The sequence below is a fragment of the Styela clava genome, chromosome 10 (assembly GCF_964204865.1).
Source record: "Styela clava chromosome 10, kaStyClav1.hap1.2, whole genome shotgun sequence".
In the NCBI taxonomy this organism is placed as follows: domain Eukaryota; kingdom Metazoa; phylum Chordata; class Ascidiacea; order Stolidobranchia; family Styelidae; genus Styela; species Styela clava.
Window position 1 is genome coordinate 4871242 of NC_135259.1, and position 21640 is coordinate 4892881.

A 21640-nucleotide genomic window follows, 5' to 3' on the forward strand; every position below is an offset into this window, starting at 1 on the left:
CGTTGGGTGGTTCACGTAACCGCTGGTCGGTTACGGCTTCCTCCACCACCAAGTCCATGCTTCCGAAAACAAACAATACAGTAAAACTAATCCCATACCCGACTTGGAATGGTAACCGGACGAGAGGCCGTGGTTCGCCATATGGATAAGCCGTCTTATCGGCTTTCCTCTCCCCCGGGATAAATATGTAAATCCTATCCTAATTCATTACAATTTGGCTTGTTTTCTGGAATCAATATGCGAATACTTGAGTGGGATTTTTCATATGGTATTTAATATGATAACATGAGGAAAATTTTGAGAAAATCAAGTATTTTAAAAGTCAGTCTTGTTTTGGGTGAGGCGAGCAGTGAGAAACTTGCAAAGATTTCATTTTACGATTAGAACACAAATTGATGAGATCGCAAACGACATTAAACTTCGAGTTTTCGAAAAAAATCAAGTCATCACCTTTTTCGCAATCAAATGTGATGAGGCTGCTAATTAATGTCAGTCGTTGGGGTATGTCCGTTTTGGAGGATCAACTTCAATTGAAGGCGACATGCTGCTTTGTAAACCTCCCGAGACGATTTCTGAAGGTGTGTTTAAACTTGTCGCTGCATTTTTTGAAAGAATAAATTAAAATGGGAGAAGCTTGTGTCTGCACTGATGGTGCGCCGGCAATGCTAGGATTTCGAAGTTAATTTATTGCCAGGATGAAACAAAAAACTTCGACGTTGTTGGATCACACTGTGCAATCCATCGAGAGGCCTTGGATTCCAAGACTCTATCTACAGCAGGCCTGCCCAACTTTTTTCGTCTCGCGGGCCACTTTCAAGTGACTAAATTCGTTGCGGGCCGCAAACGTTTATACCAAACATTGATACCAGCTAAGTCCTGATTTCGGTGTAGGTAGGCTACTTTACATAATAAATAAAAGGCAAGTTTATTAACATCAAATCAATCAATTTTATTACTGTTTTCTCGTTACTGAGTAGGGCTGGCAGATTATTCGAATATCTAGTCAAATATTAGAATAGCAGTTTACAATTCGAATATCTGGTAACACGGGGCGTAGACAATGTTTAAATGAGCATAACGTGCACCACTGTTGCGGGAATATCAAGTTTAAGTTGGCCGTTTCGTAAAATTTGAAACACCAATACAAATATTTAATGAAGTAACATTCCAAAGATTTCTGAGCGAATAGCCTATATATATATATACTAAACGTGACCAATGTGCATTAATGCCGTTAAGTCAATTTCATCAGAATTATTGACGGATACGCAGTGACGAAATCTTAAACCCAAACATTTGATAAAAAAAAATGCAAACATAAGGGAACCGAGTCCCAGGACCAGTACCAAAGATATTGTTGACATTTTATTTTACGCTGGCGATAAAGACGATCAAAGCAGACACGTGAAAAAACAATCAGAATGAAATTAATTCTCAAATTTAGGCTCCAAATTCTTTCCTATAATTGCGCTCAGCGTATTGTGATCGCACAATAACGTTCGAGTTCGTCGAACAGAACGCTCAGTTCTGCGAGAAATAAAAAAAAGAACTGACGTCGATGTCCACCAGGGCGCAAGACTTGACACATACGTAATAATAAGAACCGGCATTTGAATGTAGATAGATGGCAGGAATAATCACACCAAAATCAGAAACGTACTTAACCCTATATATTTATATATATATAACATGGTAAAAACATAAAAAGTCTGCTTACAAACTTTATAGGGCGGGCCGCAAAAAAGTTGGCATGCGACAGCCGCATCTACAGCGATGAAAGATAAGCTTGCGATAACAACACGGACGGTCAACTTCATTAAACAAGTGCTGCCAAAACAATAGTGTTTGCCAAGTTCTGTAAGGAGATGGATTGTAATAACGAAAAGCAGCTGTCCCATTTATTTTGGCACTAGTCCAGCGGATAAGAGGTAAAATCATGCACTATTAAATGCAAGCATGAAACTTGGCACACATGTACAGTAGCATCCCCTGATCAATTTTGGATATGGTGCCATCCAAGAAAATACCCCGTTGCCATGGAAACGAGGCATCCATCCGTATTGCTATCCAAGGGCAAGAAACATTACTTTAGGAAAGGATACTTCCAAGATAAGTAAACCGATGTGTATTTAAGAAGTGAAGAATATGATCAGGAGTGCATTTTGACAATTGCCTTTGATAACAGAATACCTGGTTACCATGGAAACGAGGTGTCGCTATCGACCAATCACGATTATTAGTCGCACAACCTGAACCCTAACCGGAACACAAATACTACTTTCATGTTGTGCGCCACCTTGGTGCAATAACAAAATAATAACAAAACAATCCATATGTACACTTCGTTTCCAATATTTGATTGAAGTCCGACTGATTTAAGTACCACTAAGGCAGGGTGGGCAAAATACAGCCCGCGGGCAGGATTCAGCTCGCCGAAGTATTTCATCCTGCCTGTAGAATTTACGACTACAATATATATAGTTTTTGCAAAAACCCATTTTTTCAGGCATAAAAACGGTCCTCGCCGGGTAGACTTATTCTCCGGAAATACGGTATTTTATATTTTCACCAGCTTTAAGTGGCTATGAGTTTGAAAATGTACCATTGGCAATGGCAGTTGTTGAGCACAAAAGGAATTAAATTTTAAAGTGAATGTAGCTTAATTTGTGATTCATGACAATAACATGATTACTCCCCGCTCGTGTCGAACACAATAGGAATTGCTCCAAAACAAAGCCAAGTTTGTAACAAGCGAGGGGAAATCAGTATTCCATAAACAAAGGATTTACAATTGATTATGAAAATTTATTGCTAGTTCGGTGCAGTCGATGCGTGAAAACACGGTAATTTTTCCAAGCGTAGTTTGGCTAGGATATCATGTTAATCAACTATAATATGCATGTACATAGAAAGTATGTCCATTAAATAGTAGGAATGGGGGAGCTCCAGAAGTATGTGCACCAAGGTGGCGCGCAACATGAACGTAGTATTTGTTTCGGTTAGCGCTCAGGTTGTGCAACTAATAATCGGGTTTGGTCGATAACGATACCTCGTTTTTCATGGTAACCAGGCAGTGGCGGCGCAAGGTCATTTTGACAACCGGGGCAAGCTACTGCGGGCAAGTCACTCCCATCTACGGGGACAGGATGAGCGCTGTAGGTTCTCCCATCATTTTATGAGTATAAAAACCATTCCATCGGTAACAACCAATCGGCAAAAGCGACAATTTTTAACGATAAGAAAGTGTCTTTAAAACCGGTCCAAGTCAAGGGATTAATAAATATAGACATAGTTTATTTTGAAACCTCTTTCAAAAGGAAAGGCAATATTTACCCAGATAAATACAATGACATATTAACAGAAACTTCGGGAAAGCAGACAAAACCTAAAATAAGGTTTAAAACGTTACTATGAAGAAAGGAAAGTTAATGCAAAGATAAGGACATGCGTCGCTCACTCATAGATATATATGCTGCTAGACTTCTACTGCTTGAACATATATGCAACACGCCGCGGTTTCTTGGAAGCAAAATGCTCAATAACGCGCTGATTAAAGTCATGCATCCCAGAAATAACGTCTCTGTGAATGGATAAAACAGCCAAGGAATTTAATCTATCTTGCTTCATTGTGTTTCTGAGATACGTTTTAATACGCTTCAGCGTGCTGAATGTTCGCTCTGCGTCGGCGGAAGAAATAGGCGTCGTCAAAATGATGTCCAGAAATTTTGCAGATGCCGCAAAGGTAGTTACTAGAGTGTTATATATGGGGAACCCATAGAGCGCGCAAGTTGATGTGATGTTCAAAAAAGTTTGATTGGTGTATATACATTGCAATTCATTTTCCAATTTACCCACGTTTATCATGGGATAAAATTTGGAGACAGTAGCCAACAAATGGATGGGAAATTGACGTGCAAATTTTGAAAAAATTTTGTGGTTCATCAAAGAGAACGCGGCAAGGTGTTCAGTGCGCAGACGATCGCCTATTTGATTCACCAGAATGTCACAGCATTCCTTTGCAGACAAAATCAAACGCTGCGTTGTTTGCCCGCGGCGTAAAGAAGCACTCCATGTGTCGTCGTATTTTATTGTTTCCCGGATACGAGATACAGCATCGCAGAAGTCTGAAATACACGACTGCACAGACGCTCCATCCATTAGCCTTGACTGCAATGCGCCGTATAATACATCCACGTGATAGAATATTGTGGAGAAAAAAGCGAGAAAAAATGAAAACTCACCATCTTCTAGCAGACGCTTTAGACCTGCCGCCTCCCTCACAGAACGTTCGTCCCAAACCGGAGAGCTCTGAATGCCATTGAAACACTCAATGAGCTCAGACCTAAACGCCGTGCACCGCGCGTGATTGGAAGTTCCAACGTGTTGGTGCACAAGCTGGGAGACGGCGGCTACATATCTGGCGAAGGAGGTCAGAGCGCTTCGGCGAAACGGAAAAAAATGAAGAAAACCCCGAAACATTTGCAAAAAATATACGGACGAGAGGGGTATCAAGACTCATATTTTTAATAACGAGGTTAAATTGGTGTGCATAACAACGTAAAAAAGTTTGTCATAAGTTTGAGCTATCAATTTTGACCTCGCGTTGTAAGGCTGTAACACTTCTTTCAGTACAGCTGATATCCCGCAAGCCGTGCGATCAACGATTGGTACAAAGCTGTGAAATCTCTCGGTAGGTTTACCATCTTTCACAAACCGAAAAATCACAGCCAGTTGGGAAACGCACGTGATGTCAGTTGTCTCGTCAGACTGAATCGAAAGGAACTGGCAATTCTCAATTTCCAGAGCCAAATGTTGTAAATAAATTTTATACATTGAGTCGAGCAAATCATTTTGTATATCCTTAGATGTCCCTTTCGAAACAGTTGCGGCATCAAGATGATCTCTCAATACTGTATCTAGGGATGCGGTGTATTCCACCATATCCAAAAATACCCTTCTATTAGAAGAGCCAGCCTGTTCATCGTGCCCACGGAGGGACAGCTCGTGACAACCAATGAACTTCAAAACATCTATCAATCGACCGAGAATATGGTTGGTTGTGCCGACGAATAGAAACCGCGCGTCCTTCATCCAACTGTGCTGCAATATTAACATTTCCGAATGTTCCGTATTTTACTGCATTGTCCAGATGCTCCATAGAAGATTGATGATCCCTGGCACGCTCGGAAAGATGTTTAAGATCTCTAAAACCAAATTTACACCAACGTGAGTCACGGGCGGTAGCAAAAAGTAGGCAATAAAAATAAAAAAAGTGCATTTTTGTCCTCGCTTTAACACAACCATTCGTGTTTTTTATACCAAGTTTCTGCGCAGAATGTACGCCGACGCTTTCCTCCGTCATGGGATTGTTCCAGTGAACAATTTTTTGGTTGATAAGGCCCAAGACGTTGTACCTCTAATTTTTGTTCCAGCGGCAGCTGCGAAAACGGAGTGCGAAGTAGTGCATCAACCCCATTCATTATGAAGTCTAAGGCTAAGAAATGCGAAGCCGGAAAGAAGTGAGGAGCTCAAAAGGAATGTGGAAAATCGAAAGCAAATGGACTAAAGGTCTCTAACTGATTCAAATAGCGAAACAAGCGACAAAAACGAAGGCGAGGAAACTATCAACTCTTCAAGCAACCAACGAACGAGAAGGAATGCGTGAATATGTCAACACGTTGTTGTAAGAGACGTCGGCATTGTGTCGTCATAGTTTCGGGGCTAGCCCCGATGATTTAGTAAAAGAAACAGAAAACAAACGCGGCGAGTGGAAGATAAAAGAGAGAATACGATATACAATGAGCAACCGGGGCAAAATCGGCGTCGCCCCGTCGACGTTCGGCGAAGGCTTTGCGAGCGAAAAATGAACCATGTCGGGAGAATATGGCTAGTGTAGACAGTCTGTGCAAGCGATATTGAGGTATTTTTCGAATATTTTTTATTATACCGAAAAAACAACCGGGGCATTGCCCCGGTTGGCCCTATTGACGCGCCGCCACTGTAACCAGGTATTCTGTTATCAAGGGCAATTGTCAAAATGCCCTTTTTATCATATTCCTTACTTCTTAAATATACATCGGTTTACTTATCTTGGAAATATCATTTCCTAAAGTAATGTTTCTTGCCCTTGTACAGCAATACGGATGATGCCTCGTTTCGATGGCAACGAGATATTTTTTTGGATGGCATCATATCCAAAACAAGAGAGCTATGCTCAAATATATGGACACGTAGAGTCACATAATTTTGATGACGTCATAGCGAAAAAAAAAGTAATAGCCTTCTGGAGAAAATTTTTATCTTTAACCACTAAAAATTTCAAAGCAATTGGTCCAGTATTCGAAGAGAAAAGCGACTTTTTAAAAACGTGTCAAGCGGTACTGAGTTAGCAGTCAGGCAGCATCTTACCTGTACACTGTAGGCCATATACGGTAATTGATCACAGAACAGTTGTTCCCTTGCAAATTTTATGTTGCTTACACTTTAGGACAGATAATTGATCACAGAACAATTCTTCCCTTTCAAATTTCATGTTGTTTCCAGTAGACTCTCATCAAAATAAACAAATATAGTAGGCTACAAGTGCTACAACGCTTGCATTACTGCACTGGTAGGACCGTGAAAGAATAAGTTACGGTAATTTCATTGTGGTAAGACACCGGTACCGGCACCAGTACCAGTATCGTACTTACGTACTGAGCTACCAGTACCGGTTAGCAGTCAGCCAGCATCTTACCTGTACACTGTAGGCAATATACGGTACGGTAATTGATCACAGAACAGTTGTTCCCTTGCAAATTTTATGTTGTTTACACTTTAGGACAGATAATTGATCACAGAACAATTCTTCCCTTTCAAATTTTATGTTGTTTCCAGTAGACTCTCATCAAAATGAACAAATATAGTAGGCTACAAGTGCTACAACGCTTGCATTACTGCACTGGTAGGACCGTGAAAGAATAAGTTACGATAATTTCATTGTGGTAAGACACCGGTACCGGCACCAGTACCAGTATCGTACTTACGTACTGAGCTACCAGTACCGGTACCGAACCTGTAGGTCTGATATTCCGTTCCTCATACGATAGGCTATAAAACTTGCATTGCAGCATTAGTAATACCGCGGAAGGAATAAGTCAATTTCACTGCGTTACGGTACCGGTATGGCAACTTACCAGTACCGACCTACAGTAGCTGTAGTACTGAGCAAGACAATCGATCGCGAAACCGATTGAAATAAGTGTAAAACAGTGTTCCCATGAGTAAAAATAAATACCGCGAAATTTTGTATGAAATATCATATCTCATAGGATTCATATAAAATTTAAGAATAAACAAAAGTAATAGCCTTCTAGCGAAAAAATTAATCTTTAACCACTGAAAATTTCAAAGCAATTGGTCCAGTATTCGAAGAGAAAAGCGACTTTTTAAAAACGTGTCAAAGAACAAGAACAACAACAACAACAACATAATATTGAAACGATCGTTATGTCCACTACGTGTCCAATAATCAGAAGATGCTACTGTACATGTGTGCCAAGTTTCATGCTTGCATCCAAAAGTGCACAATTCTATCATATTTGAGGTCTTATCCGCTGGATTACACATACAATTCGTAATTAACAACTCAAGTGTAAACAAAGGATTTCTACATATGTCATTACTTATCGATCTTAAGATCGGTAAGTATATTGATAGGTATTTGTATGTATGTCTGTCTGTCTGTCTGTGTGTCTGTGTGTGTGTCTGTTAGATGCACGCGATATCTCACGAAAGCGAGATTGAATCTGCTCCAGATTTTGCATGTGCATTCATCTTATCTCGGACCAGAAGCCTATTGATTTTGGACGAATTATGTCGTATATTTAGCGAGTTATCAATCAATTATTGATATAGTGATCTAGATTTTTGTAAAGCGAGAGAATTTTGAAACCCGCCGAGTGTGTGTGTGCGATGCGCAGTGCGCAAGTTACAAAAGCGGATGAATCGAAACTGCAGTTTCTGTTTTGGGGGATCCCCTAACTATCGATCGATAAGTCTTCGGTTTCCAACCGATATTCTCGTTTACTAATTGTTTACTATTGTGGTACCTAATCTTTATTTGTCTTGGTCCCACCCAACGTTGGTTTTTGGCAAGTTCACGTCTCGAACAAATCTTTACGTGCTTCGTAAGATTTATTGTAAAAACACATCAAAATGCGATTTATACCCCATTCCCATCCTTTCACACCGGAACCTGGAACATGAACGTACCATAAACTGACTATTGCACATATCGTCGTTGTGCCGTATCTCTTTGTCTTGTGTATTGTACTAGAGGTCCTATATTTCATGTCTGTCGTCCTACGTTAACACAGCCGTCCCAAGCTGCAGTTATACTTGGGGTGCATGTCGCACATCCGTGTCTTATGCCAGTAAGGTCTTATACATGTATCCCGTTTCTGTTATGTCGTATAATTATTATGCAGTTACTGTTACATTTTTGAGGCAAATAAACATACATACATACAAAAGTTCGGTGGTTATCGAAACAAAACATATTAGCACGTGTGTATGAAATGAGGAATGAGCTTCAAGAAACTCTCCATTTTTCATTCAGATCAGATTAATTTGTGCTGGTCATGGCTTACATTGTGGATATATTTCAATCTTTTAATAAATTGAATCTCCCTTTACAAGATAAAGAAACTGACTCGCATAACCTACGATAATACGATTCCATTCGTGCTTTCGGAGCGAAGCTAGAATTATGTTACCGCCGAGCTCAAAAAGGAAACGCGGCTTCATTTTCCAATCCAGGCACTACCCTTGACAATAAACAAATCAAACTGGATGGCGATCTCAAGAGCGATATTGTATCCCACCTTCGACTTTTAAAACAATTTACCCACTATTTTCCAAACTTGCTAATTTACCAGTTCAAGCAGTGGAGTAATCCAACTATATTTCTATTCTTAATGAATAATACCGTATTAATGTTTTTTTATCAATCCATTCATATTTATTATTAGTAACGGTAGTCTACTTTTCCATTTTTTGTCACAGTTTACACTTGATACCTCCTGTGCTTCATCATTTTACTTTGAGCAATGGCATTCTTAGGATAGGATTTATATACTTATCCCGGTGAAAAAGAAAGCCGATCATAATCATATAGCAAATAATCCCAAGCCGGTACAGGACTATGACCGGTAATGTCAGTTGGTAGTCGTCAGCCGCGTTGCATGTTACCTACCCATTTATCATCTAATAACAAAAAAAAAAAAACGAGTTCGCTTCCGATGGCAAAGCTTACATGACAAACAACACCAACGATCACTGGGAAGCTTGCAACAAATCGTTTATTATTTCCCAACTTGGCCCATATTCACTGTAAAAACACAAGATAATTATTTGCATGAATAGAATATTTAATGACTATTAGCTTCTTATGTAGAAATGATTCAAAAAAGTACCATTGCGCCATCTCAAAGATATTGCATACACAATAAATTGGATTGCATTCACTTGTATGAGAGAATTGGAATTATAACATGATATGAATGCACCATTATTAAAACAAGTATGATATCATAAAGCACATTTGTTTACGCTAAAGCCACAATGCTAAAACCATTTCAAAACGTCACAAAGAATTGATAATTTAAAGCAGTATTCCACAATTGCAATGTTGTTTTGGTCACAAATCAAAGCATGTTTACCAAAAGTTAAGCAGCTAAAAACCACCTCAAGCGCAAAGCAAAAAAATTTCTAAATTCATTAGCAATCATGATGAAAAAATAGCAATAAAAGCAGATGATATTACATAAAAGTACTTTGAAAAATAAGTTGGACAGATAGATATGAATAATCATTGAGTACGTTTCAATTGGATTGCACTAAAATTACATGGCATTGCAAGACTCATTATGTAGTACCATAAGGATGATATGAAAATAGTAAATTATGTGTGGACTAGGTAAGGAAATTATTTGTGGCAAATTATCTCAAATTAAAAGTTGCCAAGGAGTTTAAAGAATGTGTGTGAACAGTTAATCCCACTAGCATCTTATGAACATAATATCATTCTGGTATTTGAATAAAAATTTGAATTTATAATTTCAATAAACTTTCGATTTATGGGTAAGTTCGCTTTCATTAGAAACTTGGATGGATATAGTGTCCCAATTGCCATTCGAATGGTTTCCGCCATAGAGGACTATTTGGTCGCCATATACCGGTACATACGATGTGATTCTAATGTGCAAGTTTTAATTTAATACTAAAAAATTGATAAAAAGGTGATTACGGACATTGGAGTACACAAGAATATGAAAATGGGGCTCACTGTATTTGGCGGAGAATTAGTTGATTGTCAATTGCTGTAAATATATAGACAAAAGGGCGCTCCCCAGAAGTGTGTGTACCAATATGGAGGTAACTAATTTTATTCGCCTACTTTACATCAAGTTGTGTAAAGAGACTGAAACCTATGGGCAGGGGGTGTATTCGCTTGGCTAACACAGACAGTCCCCGAACTCATAATAGAACTAAAATAAGGGAAATCGGAATAAATTTATGGCCTAACCTTAACTTGGTACACACACTACGGGTTTACCGACAACAGTATAACAATTATGACAGTTGTAATGATAAAAATGAATAAAGAATTACAATAAAATCAAAAGCTAAGTGAATTTTACAGAAGTACGAACATGAATCGTTATTAAGTAATTGCCATATAATAAAATATTTAGTGAATATAAATATTTCTAAAATACAGTACAGTGAGAATATTAATTCATGAAATGATGATACCAGTACCATGTTAATTGAGAAAGTAGAATGTTAATCATAAAACATTCAAAATAATCCAAGAAAGCACAATGTTCTTATAATATAGTGGCCCACATATAGATGTAAGTTCTCGAATTCAATGAAAAAACTTTTTGCATACACGCCACGAGTTGAAAAACCAAGCAAAACCCACATTATAATTCAGATTAAAATCATCTAGTTTGAGAAAAATTGAAAGAATCGAAAGTTCAAATGAAATTAGTTTAACAATAAACAAGTTCAGTTCAATAAATTTTTTTTAGCAAGTTAAAAGCATAATGTAATGAATAAAAAGTCCTATTTCAACCTGATCGAAAATCATCATCAAGGATCATTATGACCAAATTTAAAGGGTCCACACTACTTTGTTTGGAACATGGTATTACGATAAAAATTGATTTCAAAAAATAAATAAAACAGAAATAATAAGAAAAGGAAAACATTATCAGCTGTATATTAGGAAAAATCGTTTTTGCTGATTTCTCAAAATGTACTGGAGAGAAAAAAGACAATAATTAATCACAGAAACTTAATTATAAACGAAGAAATTTGAAAATTATCATATAAAATTTCAAAAATAGTTCGATTCAAGGGAGTTGCTCAACAAGAATAGCGAGGCAACTGAGAAAAAAGTATGAAGAATTATGGAGTTACACCTGTCCAAATTTTGAAACAAAAGACAGATTCAGTTTAGCATAACTTAATACTAACAAATTTGCGTTTATTCACATTATTATGTTAAAAAAAAAGATCGATTTTTTTTAACATGGTGCTCTGGTGAAACACTAGTCAATTCAAAACTAACTACCAGTATATAGTAAGTAAAAAAAAGGCACCGAATGAAAAAAATACTATTTTTATGTTATAAAAGACTTTGATAAAAAAAACAGGTTGAAACTAATTCGCAAGCCTTTCGCATCACCCGACCAAGCTGTATGTGTTCAACATCTATATTTTGTTGATGTAGTCCACCCAAATTTTGCAATTTACTTAAAGCAATATTAGAATTTTCAAATCAAATTCAATGCATTTAATGGTGTGTCGCAACTACCATAACAACCAGAAAAAGTTAATTTAACTTAACAATAAAATTATAATGTACCAAACCAAAAAAAATCAAAAATATAATTGAGCTGGACGCTTCGCTACGATTAAACAGAACTCACAAAAACCAGAGAAAGAGACGAACAATATGTGCCCACCAAAGATATATTTACTCAAAATGTTCCTCTCTTTGCATCACTCAAAACACCCCACACATCAAAGATAAAATTTTCAGGAAATCCAAATTCTCCAAGTTGAGATTCCAATGAAGCAACAAATTGATCGGGATTCGAACATGTCTTCCCAGCCTCGTATATTGTACTTGCTGTTGTGAAATAAGAAAAAAAAATTGATGTTCATTGGACACGAAATGGATACACAGATTGTTTTGTCATTGAAAAAAAAAAGACATCTCTGTTATTAATGAACCAATTGATTTAAGGTTGGTGGTGTGGCGCATTGTTCTAAGTGTTAGGAATTCACTCACCACCAGTGTTCCCTCTAAGGTGTGCGCGTGTGCACGCGCACACAGCTTTCAGAGGCTGCGCACATGCATAGATTTACTGCGCACAGACCTATTTCGATGTAATGTAACAATGTTCTCGGTTGGCAGGTTGAGAAAGTTTGTTGTTGGCCCACTCATTACCTGGTTTGAACGCCAAAATTTCTTCATCGATTTTCGCACAAATATTAGTCATTTCCAAAAAAGTGCGCACACACCAAAATTTCTGCGCACACTTACTACAAAAAATTAGAGGGAACATTGCTCACCACTGCACCTCTGATCCCCCTATGTGGGTTTACAGGTTCGAATTCCATAAGTGGATAGTCACCGTATGTGCGAGAAGATTGCTGGACTATCGACGCCGCAGGGTTGCTCACGTAACTGCTGGTAATTTACAGTTCCCTCCACCATCGAGTGGCTGGCTAACTAATCTCATAGTCGACATGGACTAGTAACCGGAGGAGAGGCCGTGGTTTGCCATATGATTAAGCTGTCTTATCAGCTTCCATCTCCCCTGAGATAAATATGTTAATCCTATCCAATTCTCAATACTTGAACATGGATAAAATCACTATAAAGCTATTAATTTCATTTTTGTTTCTTAATTTTCTTTAATCCCATGGAAGTATATTTTATCATTCATGGGCGCACTTCATATGATATTCGGTACAGTTCTTTTATTATTACATATATCATTCGGTAGATTTCAATAACACTAACTAGAATTTTGCAGACATTGTAGTGATCATAGTTACTAACTTGCTCCCTTGTTCAACAACCATATCAAAGTGTGGCTCAGCTCACATTGTAAATATAAACAGGGTAAATTAATTTATCAGACATTACTAACGAGTCTATTGTTATTGGCTTACCAAGCTCTGTATCTCTTATCCCCATAAAACTTTCCAAGCAATCATCAATCTTTCCAACAGCTTTATCTTCTGATTCTGTTGGCTGTATAGATGATATGAATTTGATTAATATTAGCACATTGATTGTACGTGACAAAATAGAATATTTCCAAAATATACTGTTTTATTTGAGTATGTTGTTAAACATTTCTACACACAAGTTACTGTTTGATCATGTCTGATGGAGACCAATGTCAATAGTCACAAATTTGTGAGAAGGTAGGCAAATGAAATACAGTGATACCACAATACTCAAAGAACAGTTCGGTAGTAAACTAAAAATTCTAGTCAAAAATGCTGCGGTACTCAAACAGGAATTCAGTACTCGAGCACGCCGCCGAGGGAGATGACATTACCCAAACCATACATCTCGACTTCTTCTTGACTATTCAATAAGAGAACGATTCTAAAATATATGGACGTGAAGGCCAAAACGAAGTAGTATGTAATCTGTCAGTGGACTACTGGTACGCCAATTTTCACAATTAATGCGAAAGCGGAACTGCCACAAGGTGTGCAATTTTTTATGACATCATCGCACACAAAAACGAATCCCATAGAGCCCACAGAAATTTGCTCAACGTACAGTAACTAACACAATATTTTTTATATTTTGATCTTCATTATGTACACATTCAAATATTTATTTTTGTTTAAAGACACGCTATGTAAATATTTTGGAATGTGTAAGAACGGATAAAAATAATTACAATTGTTTCTTATGGGAAAAAGGGTTTCGGTACTCGAACGAATCGATAGTCAATTCTCAATGATTTATGTTTGACTACCGAGGTATCACTGTAATATAATTTTCAGTACTGAATTGCTGTTTTTTTAAGATATGTCCCAATAACGTACATGAATATCATGATGTTTGTTCGAATAACAAACTAGATGATTATTCAAATGAGAGATTCTGACGACAAGTCTGCTCTGTTTTTTTGGAGGAATATATATACTTACAATTGCTTGCACAGTAGCTGGTCCTTTTGATCTTAATCTGAGAGTAGCTTTTCCTGTTCCTACGTTATTGCTATTTGCTGTTGACTGAGGTGCTTTTCGTTGAGCTATCATGTCTGGAACAGAAAACAAATTTACACTCAAATAAATTGCCAAGGTGTAATAAGTAGATAAAAAAGTTGAAGTTGAAATAGTAAAAGGCTATGAGAAAAAAAGGTAGGCAATACAGTGATCAAAGAGTGATATTTTTTGGCAGTTTATTGTTTATGTCAGGCAGTATTACATCCTGAATCCTGTTGTTTGTAGGATAGTAATCAGAAAATGACACAGGATAGGATGTCCCAAAACACGGAATAACAAACCATAAAATTGGAAGTCAGTATACTGGCATATAAAAGAGTTCTAAACACCTAACGCATGTTCAGTACAGTTTTTACAAAAATTGACCAATCAGATAGGAGAACGAGTTTCGAACCAATACTGACGTGGACATAAAAGAAAGATCATCGGATTTTGAAAATATTTTTCTCATAAAGTTCGTCATCCCGCAATAGAATCCTAAAGAGTGAAATTTGTAGATTTTTCTGCAAAATAAACCTATTTAGAACATTCCAAATCAAAATTGCACTCAAAGAATGGAATACCAAAACACATACCAAATGCTTTTCTTGGTTCAACAAGAGTCATTGTCAATGTTGCACCAAGTGGAATATCTTTTAATGCTTTAGCAACTTCAAAATGCCGACAACCGATCAAAGATTTATCATCGATCGCTTCAATATGATCTCCAACACATAATGTCCTACAGGAGTCAGCAATGGTTTCTTCCTAGATAGAAAAATAAATTCAATGAAAGCAAAAAATGTGGTAATAATGGCCAACTCAAGTCTTCGAAAACAAAACGACTCGACTCAAACTTTACACTCAAGAGATACGAGAACAAAAAAATCACAGAATAGGATTTACATATTTATCCAGAGGGAGAGAAAAACCGATAAGATGGCCATATGGCGAACCACGGCCTCTTGTTCGGTTACCGGTCCATGTCGAATATGGGATTAGTTAGTTATTTGTTTTCGGAAGCATGGACTTGATGGTGGAGGAAGCCGTAACCAGCCAGCGGTTACATGATCCACCCTAGTGCGGCGAGGAATCCAGCAATCCAGCAATCCAATCAACACTGAAATTAAGTTTGGTTCAAAAATGTATATGACATATTTGATGGCTCAGAATTGAATGTAATAGAAGGGGAAAAAATAATCATCTATTAGCCTTCGTTTTCAAACTTGCTTGAGATATGCAGAAATGACCCTGTACTACACGTCTACACCTGTATTACAAGTTACAACCCCTTATAAAACAATACAATACAGTAACAAGTAAGAACAATGTTGGTTCTAGAAGTAGGGATTGAGAAAGAGACTTCAAATATGCAATACCAGTCGAATAAAAAAATATTAAACTCCTGAAGAATATTATTGAAAAATTTTCATAATCAAATTTTTTGAAAAATATGATGTCAAATAAAAAACATTACTAGGAATACAGAAATACTCGTACCATGAATTCACATTCTAATTTATTTTATTGCTGTCACAAATCACAATTATGAATGAATTTTCAACCTAAGAGACAAAATGTTCAAAATAACTACCCGCATATGACATAATCATTCCAAAATATGAAAATATTGATTAATATACCATAACTCTAAAAATAAAAATTTCTAGTAAAATTGATTTTAAACAGAAGGTGTTCACTTATTCACTTGTATACCATGGATGTACTGTATAATAGATAATCACAAGATGTTTTTCAAGAACATTTCATTTAAATCAATTCTGGTGAAAATTTTTTGAATGTGGCCTCATACATAGGCCTACTTGTATACTAACATTCGTCCTAATCTGTAGGACTACCTATTATGGCAAGTCCGAGTGTAAAAATCTGATGATTGATTCAAAGAATACTAATGTGTATATGTCATAGATACTCAGCCCCTGGCACCGCCCAAAAACTCGCGAATGTAAATTTGAACAACGAAATTAACAATATATGACATACATAACACTGAATATGTAGTATAATAGCATGGGCAAATGATAAAGTGGTTTATAGTATGGCCCTTGCTCGTTATGAGACTGATTTATCTGAAAAAAAAATTCTAGCTTAAACAAACACTGTGAGTAAATATCATGTCAGGAAAACGGTTTCGAAATAGTTGTCCAAATCGGAAATATATAAAACTCAAGTATTTGATGATATAGGTTAGTTATTACATGATAAATAATGGATATAGATAGGAAAAGTCCAATACTCATACTTATAGTGCAGAATTACAATTATTAAAAATAACCATTCCATGCATAATTATGACTCCTATGAGTAAAAATTGCATAATTATGAATGAAAATTCATGCAAGCTTGATTTTTAAAAAATTTCGAATATTTAGAAATAAATTTTCAGTAAAAATTTTAAGACAATTCAATTTTATTGAAGACTACATAAATTAAGAAACTAATGATAGTGAATCGTGAACATCCAAAGCATGTATGAGTTAATAAAAATATGCCTTCTTCACATGATTGAAATTACTTTGCTTTTTATTAAGGAAAAGTGCCATTCTTTCAAATGAAATTGACATCAAACCATAAGTCTACAAATTACAATGCACAATAAATATACAAAATTTATATAACAAATAGACATCCTCAAATACTTTATGTAACTTTTGAACGTAATTATAAAAATAAGTAGAAATTTCGTCATAATTATATTCCATACAACAAACAAAAGGATTGGCTGAATGATATTCAGTACAATCAATCATTCATGTAATGTCAACCAGAATATGGCGGTGACTTCACACAGGTGTGCACTGATTACATAATTAATTTTGTGAAAACTGTTTTCAGAATTTATTTTACAGTGAATCAAACATAATCATACATGGTAGTAGCTTTTTTGAAGTGTTTTAGATTTGGATATGAAAATTAATCTGTATTGAGTGTTGAAAAATTATAATTTATATATTTATATTCTAAAAGAGTAATGGAATCTAATGTACTGTATATCTTCACATAATTATAAGCTGGGTTAGAACTTCGAAAAAGTTGCCAAATTAGGGGGTCTGCTTATATGCGCCTATCTCTGATTGCACTAAAAATTAGGCTTATACGTGCATAATTCTGATTGCACTGAATTTCATTAGGTCTCTTCTGCAACCATTTGCTGTGATAGGAGAGTGTGGCGTAATACGATTTGTAGAGTCGGCTTATATAGAAATTTTTTAGAAATCCAGCATTTTAGGGCTTATAATATGCGAGAATATACAGTAACTTTTGTATAATGTCATGGTATAAATTACTGAAACCTTTGGGTACAATTATATACAAAAATAATTTCAAGTGTTATTAAATCCATTTTCGTGGAAGTAATTAATATATTTATGGATTTTGTTTTTTCAGGTCACTCTAGTTATTTATTTATAGTCAACTTACCAGTGACAATGGTTGGATATCCTACCTATACTATGTTTTACAATGCGAATAAATTAATGGAAGGAAAAATCAACAGTTTAAAGTGGCATTTACCTTTATTCTTTTAATAAAAGCATAACCAGCACCATTATCAGTGATTGTTAATCCAAGTGAAGCTTCAGATTTGGTTAGTTGAACTGATTTCTTTTGACCTGAATTGAAAAAATAATTATTTATTGCCTGGTGACGAAGCTATATAATAAAGCCATAGCTGTTCTCATGTAAGAGACTAGAATAAATATTTGAGAAGCAATAAAGTGATGTGGTAGATTTGACAAAACCAGACAGTTGAGACCTGATTAACGAGTGAAACACTAAATCATTAGTTCATAGTGTTGATCATATATAGAGGCGCCAGACTCTAAAAACAGGGGTGGCCAAATCCGAACAGTTTACTTTTCTGAAATTTTATTTTTGAATAGAATAAAATCTAAAAATTGGTCATGTTCGACAGAGAAATTAACACAAGCCAAATTCATATAAATTAAATTTAATAAGATAAACAACTCCTATTCACAATGTTGACCTAAAAACTTTTATTTTTGGCTAAATAAATGATATTGTAAATCATTCCTAAACGCAGAATAAAATATATATCAAATATAAACAATGTGAAAGGTAGTGAAATATTTTATCGACTTGTGCAGGTATTCCTAGCTATGAATCAAGCTTCGGACAAGCATCAAGTGTAGTCGAAGAGTTGCTATGACTATGAGTCATATTGGCAACATTTTCTAGCTCAGATTGCTTCGCTATGTTACCACACCATTAGTAATGTGGTTTATATCAGTGCTTCCAAACTTATGGGTCATGATCCAAAACTGTTTTTTTAGGTCGCTTCTTTTTTAAAAATAAACCTTAAAGTTACTAATTTTATTTTCTAGTAAATTTTATTCATTATTTTATATTTAGTATTGAAGTGTTGCTCAATAGTAATTGTAGATGTGGTAAGTATATCAGCGTAAAAAACTAGGGACGCATTTATTTTGCTTGAGGCCACGCCACAATTTCAAAAACTCGCTGATGGCAAACAACTTTCTCACTTTGAGGTAATTTCTAAAGAAATAAATGTTATGTTAAAATGATTGGTTTATATTAATCGTTTAATTTTGCGGCCATGAAGGTACTACCGTAAATCTCTATATGCCATTTAGTATTTGGGCATATCCTTAGGTTGCGAGATTTGACAAAATTTATTTTTATAAAATTTGGATCACTTGAAAAAACGTTTGGGAACCACCAGTTTATACAACACTGGTATTGACTTGTAATAGACTATAGCCAACCTACCTTTAACATGAGCAAATATGAAGTCTTCCAAACCAATTTGTCCTCCTAATAACTTCGTCATGTCACATTTATGACTATTGAGGGTACAAAATAATATCTGTAAATGTGTATTATTGAAATTAGACGAATAGATAGATTTAAATAGTATGCAATTCATTAATCAGGTATAGTTACCTCTTCTTTTGGAACAGATAATGAAGTGGCAATTCTCGCATATAATTCTCGAACATTTGCGAAACCTTCGATCCTGCCGGTTGGGCTTCCATGAGCTAGCTGTAAAATGTAATATCAAATATCTATATAACTCTTCGATACTGAGGGCTTAAATTGGAACTCTGAAATACCAGCAAAGAAATTGTCAAAATTAAATAAATTATTATTCCAAGTATATACTAACAATATTTTTAAATAATCGAATATGTCCAACAAAGAACACATAGAAGATAGACATCGGTGTATATTCAATAAGCGTCAATTTGGAAATGAAGGAAAGTTACGATGAAAAGAAAAGGGATTGGTTATATAATTTTTTTGTCGTATTGTAAAACTACAATGGCTAAATAAAACACAGTGATGACTGCACAGGGGGTCCGCAACGATATGAAAAGAGTCTGATCGATCTTTAATAATTAATTTCAACAAAAAAGTCATTACATCTTTTTGGTTGAGCGTTGGGAAGGAATATCTCTCGCTGTCAGAAAAGGCAATTACGTAGTATTTTATTGTTTTTTGCAACGACCTACAAGTCGAGACTTGCCGTAGAGTCAGACAAACAGGGGACCGCTGCACAAAAAGTTTAGAAACCCTGGCTTAAAATGATAACTTCTTTAATAAATCTATCGTAAATTATTTCTAAAACCCAACTATTTGGTAAATATCTAACAAAATTAATAACAGTATGTCAGATTACTGAATAAATGGTAATTTTATTCAGACAGAAAAGCTCATACCGTCAGTATCAAATGCCTTTTTCAGCACAGGCTTCGTAATAATCACTTTCAGACCATAAGTATGGTTTGGGATTGAATAGCACAAAACCAACAATGTCAAATATTACCTGAGTATGGAATACAAGCTTTTGTTTAGGTTCTGGAGGTTGTTCGGTGTGGTTACTGTTAGTTTGTTCATAAGCATTTTCAGTCCGACCATTATTAGGCAAATTTTTTTTCTTCTTTTTCCCAAATAATCCAGAAAACATGTTGAATGATTATGTTTATCAAATATAGAAATAAACGGGATTCATACTATAATAATTAGATCTTGCAGTCTATAAAAAAAAGCAGATAATAGTAAGTGAAATGACTTTTAGTAAGCAAAAAAACAATTTTTGAATTCTTAAAATTTTATTGAAAATCACATTTTGTAAAGAAGGGATTTACATTGATTGAAATGACATTTCTACGTAAGTTTGACAAAGGATTGGTAAAAATGTTGTCCAAGATAAAAAAGCAATGAGTGCTATAATATGGGAAGATAAGCAAAACCTTTTATTTGCACCACATACATCACTGTATCCCAATTATTTACGTGTATATTTTCCTGATGTTGAGGAGAGCATGTCAAGAAGAGAAGAGTGAAATTGTTGCATCCCTTAATTAATAATTAGCGTTCTAGGCCCAACTTGGCTTTTGTCATAGCAATATCCTTCATATCATCTTGAATTCTGGAACGAACGACCTCTAATTCACCTTGAAATTTGACTTTTAACATTTCATTTGTGATTTGGCCTCTGATTAGTTGTTCTTTCCTTTCCTTACGTTTTTTGAGTTCGGACACTTCCGTCATTAATTTAGATAATCTCTCCTTCAATCGTGCTCTCTCTCCTTCATTGGTCACGACAGGAACGCCAGATGGAATTTCGATAAAATCTAAACTGTCGTCTTTATCAACGTCTTCCACGTTTACGTCATCATCGTCCTCTTTTTCACTCTCCGAACTAACTTCAGGAAAAAATTTATGAAGTTCATCATTTTCCAAAGATTGACTAGCATCATTAGAATCTGAATTTTTCGATTTATCGTCCAATTTTTCCTCTTCTGTCATTATTTCATATCTCACATTCACAGCTTCAATATCAGCTTTTAGAAGTCGTTTCACTTCTTTCTCTATATCAGGAGAGTCAATATACTTCTTTTTTGCCGTTTTACGAAAACGACGTTTCCGAACATTTTTTAGTGGTGGAGTAATTCCATGTGGCCATAGAAATTTCCGCTCTCTCAAATGATTCGATTTTAAATTTTGCTGAACATTAGAATTATGTTCACTTAAATCTGTATCGGGAGTACAAACAAGCATATGGCTAAGATTATTAGTTTTATAAAAAGTCTTCATATCTACAGTTTTTTGACATTCAATGACGCAAGGTAAGTCCCAAACTTTTCCTGAATAACATTCCCCATCAAATTTCACTGCACCATGTCGTAAATCATCATGCATATTCAATGTTAGTCTGTCTTTCAAATTTCCAGCAAGCATAACTTCATTGAGTTTGGTGGCAGCATCCGGAGGTAACCTCATTAAAAAGTAATTTTCCAATTCAAATGGAGCATTGCTCGGTTTATCCATGGCTATAATA

The 21640-nt window shown here is 35.7% G+C and overlaps 2 protein-coding genes across 2 annotated transcripts; both read right to left on the reverse strand.

Moving 5' to 3' along the window:
• Positions 1-9389: 9389 nt before the first annotated feature.
• LOC120338523 (PDZ domain-containing protein GIPC2-like) lies at positions 9390-20359 on the reverse strand. The gene is made up of 8 exons (XM_039406541.2): positions 20123-20359; positions 19240-19338; positions 19066-19162; positions 17830-17927; positions 14892-15063; positions 14239-14351; positions 13237-13318; positions 9390-12184 (listed from the first exon to the last, which is right to left on the reverse strand). The coding sequence occupies exons 1-8, from the start codon at positions 20261-20263 to the stop codon at positions 12033-12035; spliced, it is 954 nt and encodes a 317-aa protein (XP_039262475.1). The 5' UTR covers positions 20264-20359; the 3' UTR covers positions 9390-12032.
• LOC120338522 (transcription initiation factor TFIID subunit 7-like) lies at positions 20332-21630 on the reverse strand. Its single transcript, XM_078116886.1, has one exon. The coding sequence runs from the start codon at positions 21628-21630 to the stop codon at positions 20668-20670; it is 963 nt and encodes a 320-aa protein (XP_077973012.1). The 3' UTR covers positions 20332-20667.
• Positions 21631-21640: the final 10 nt, after the last annotated feature.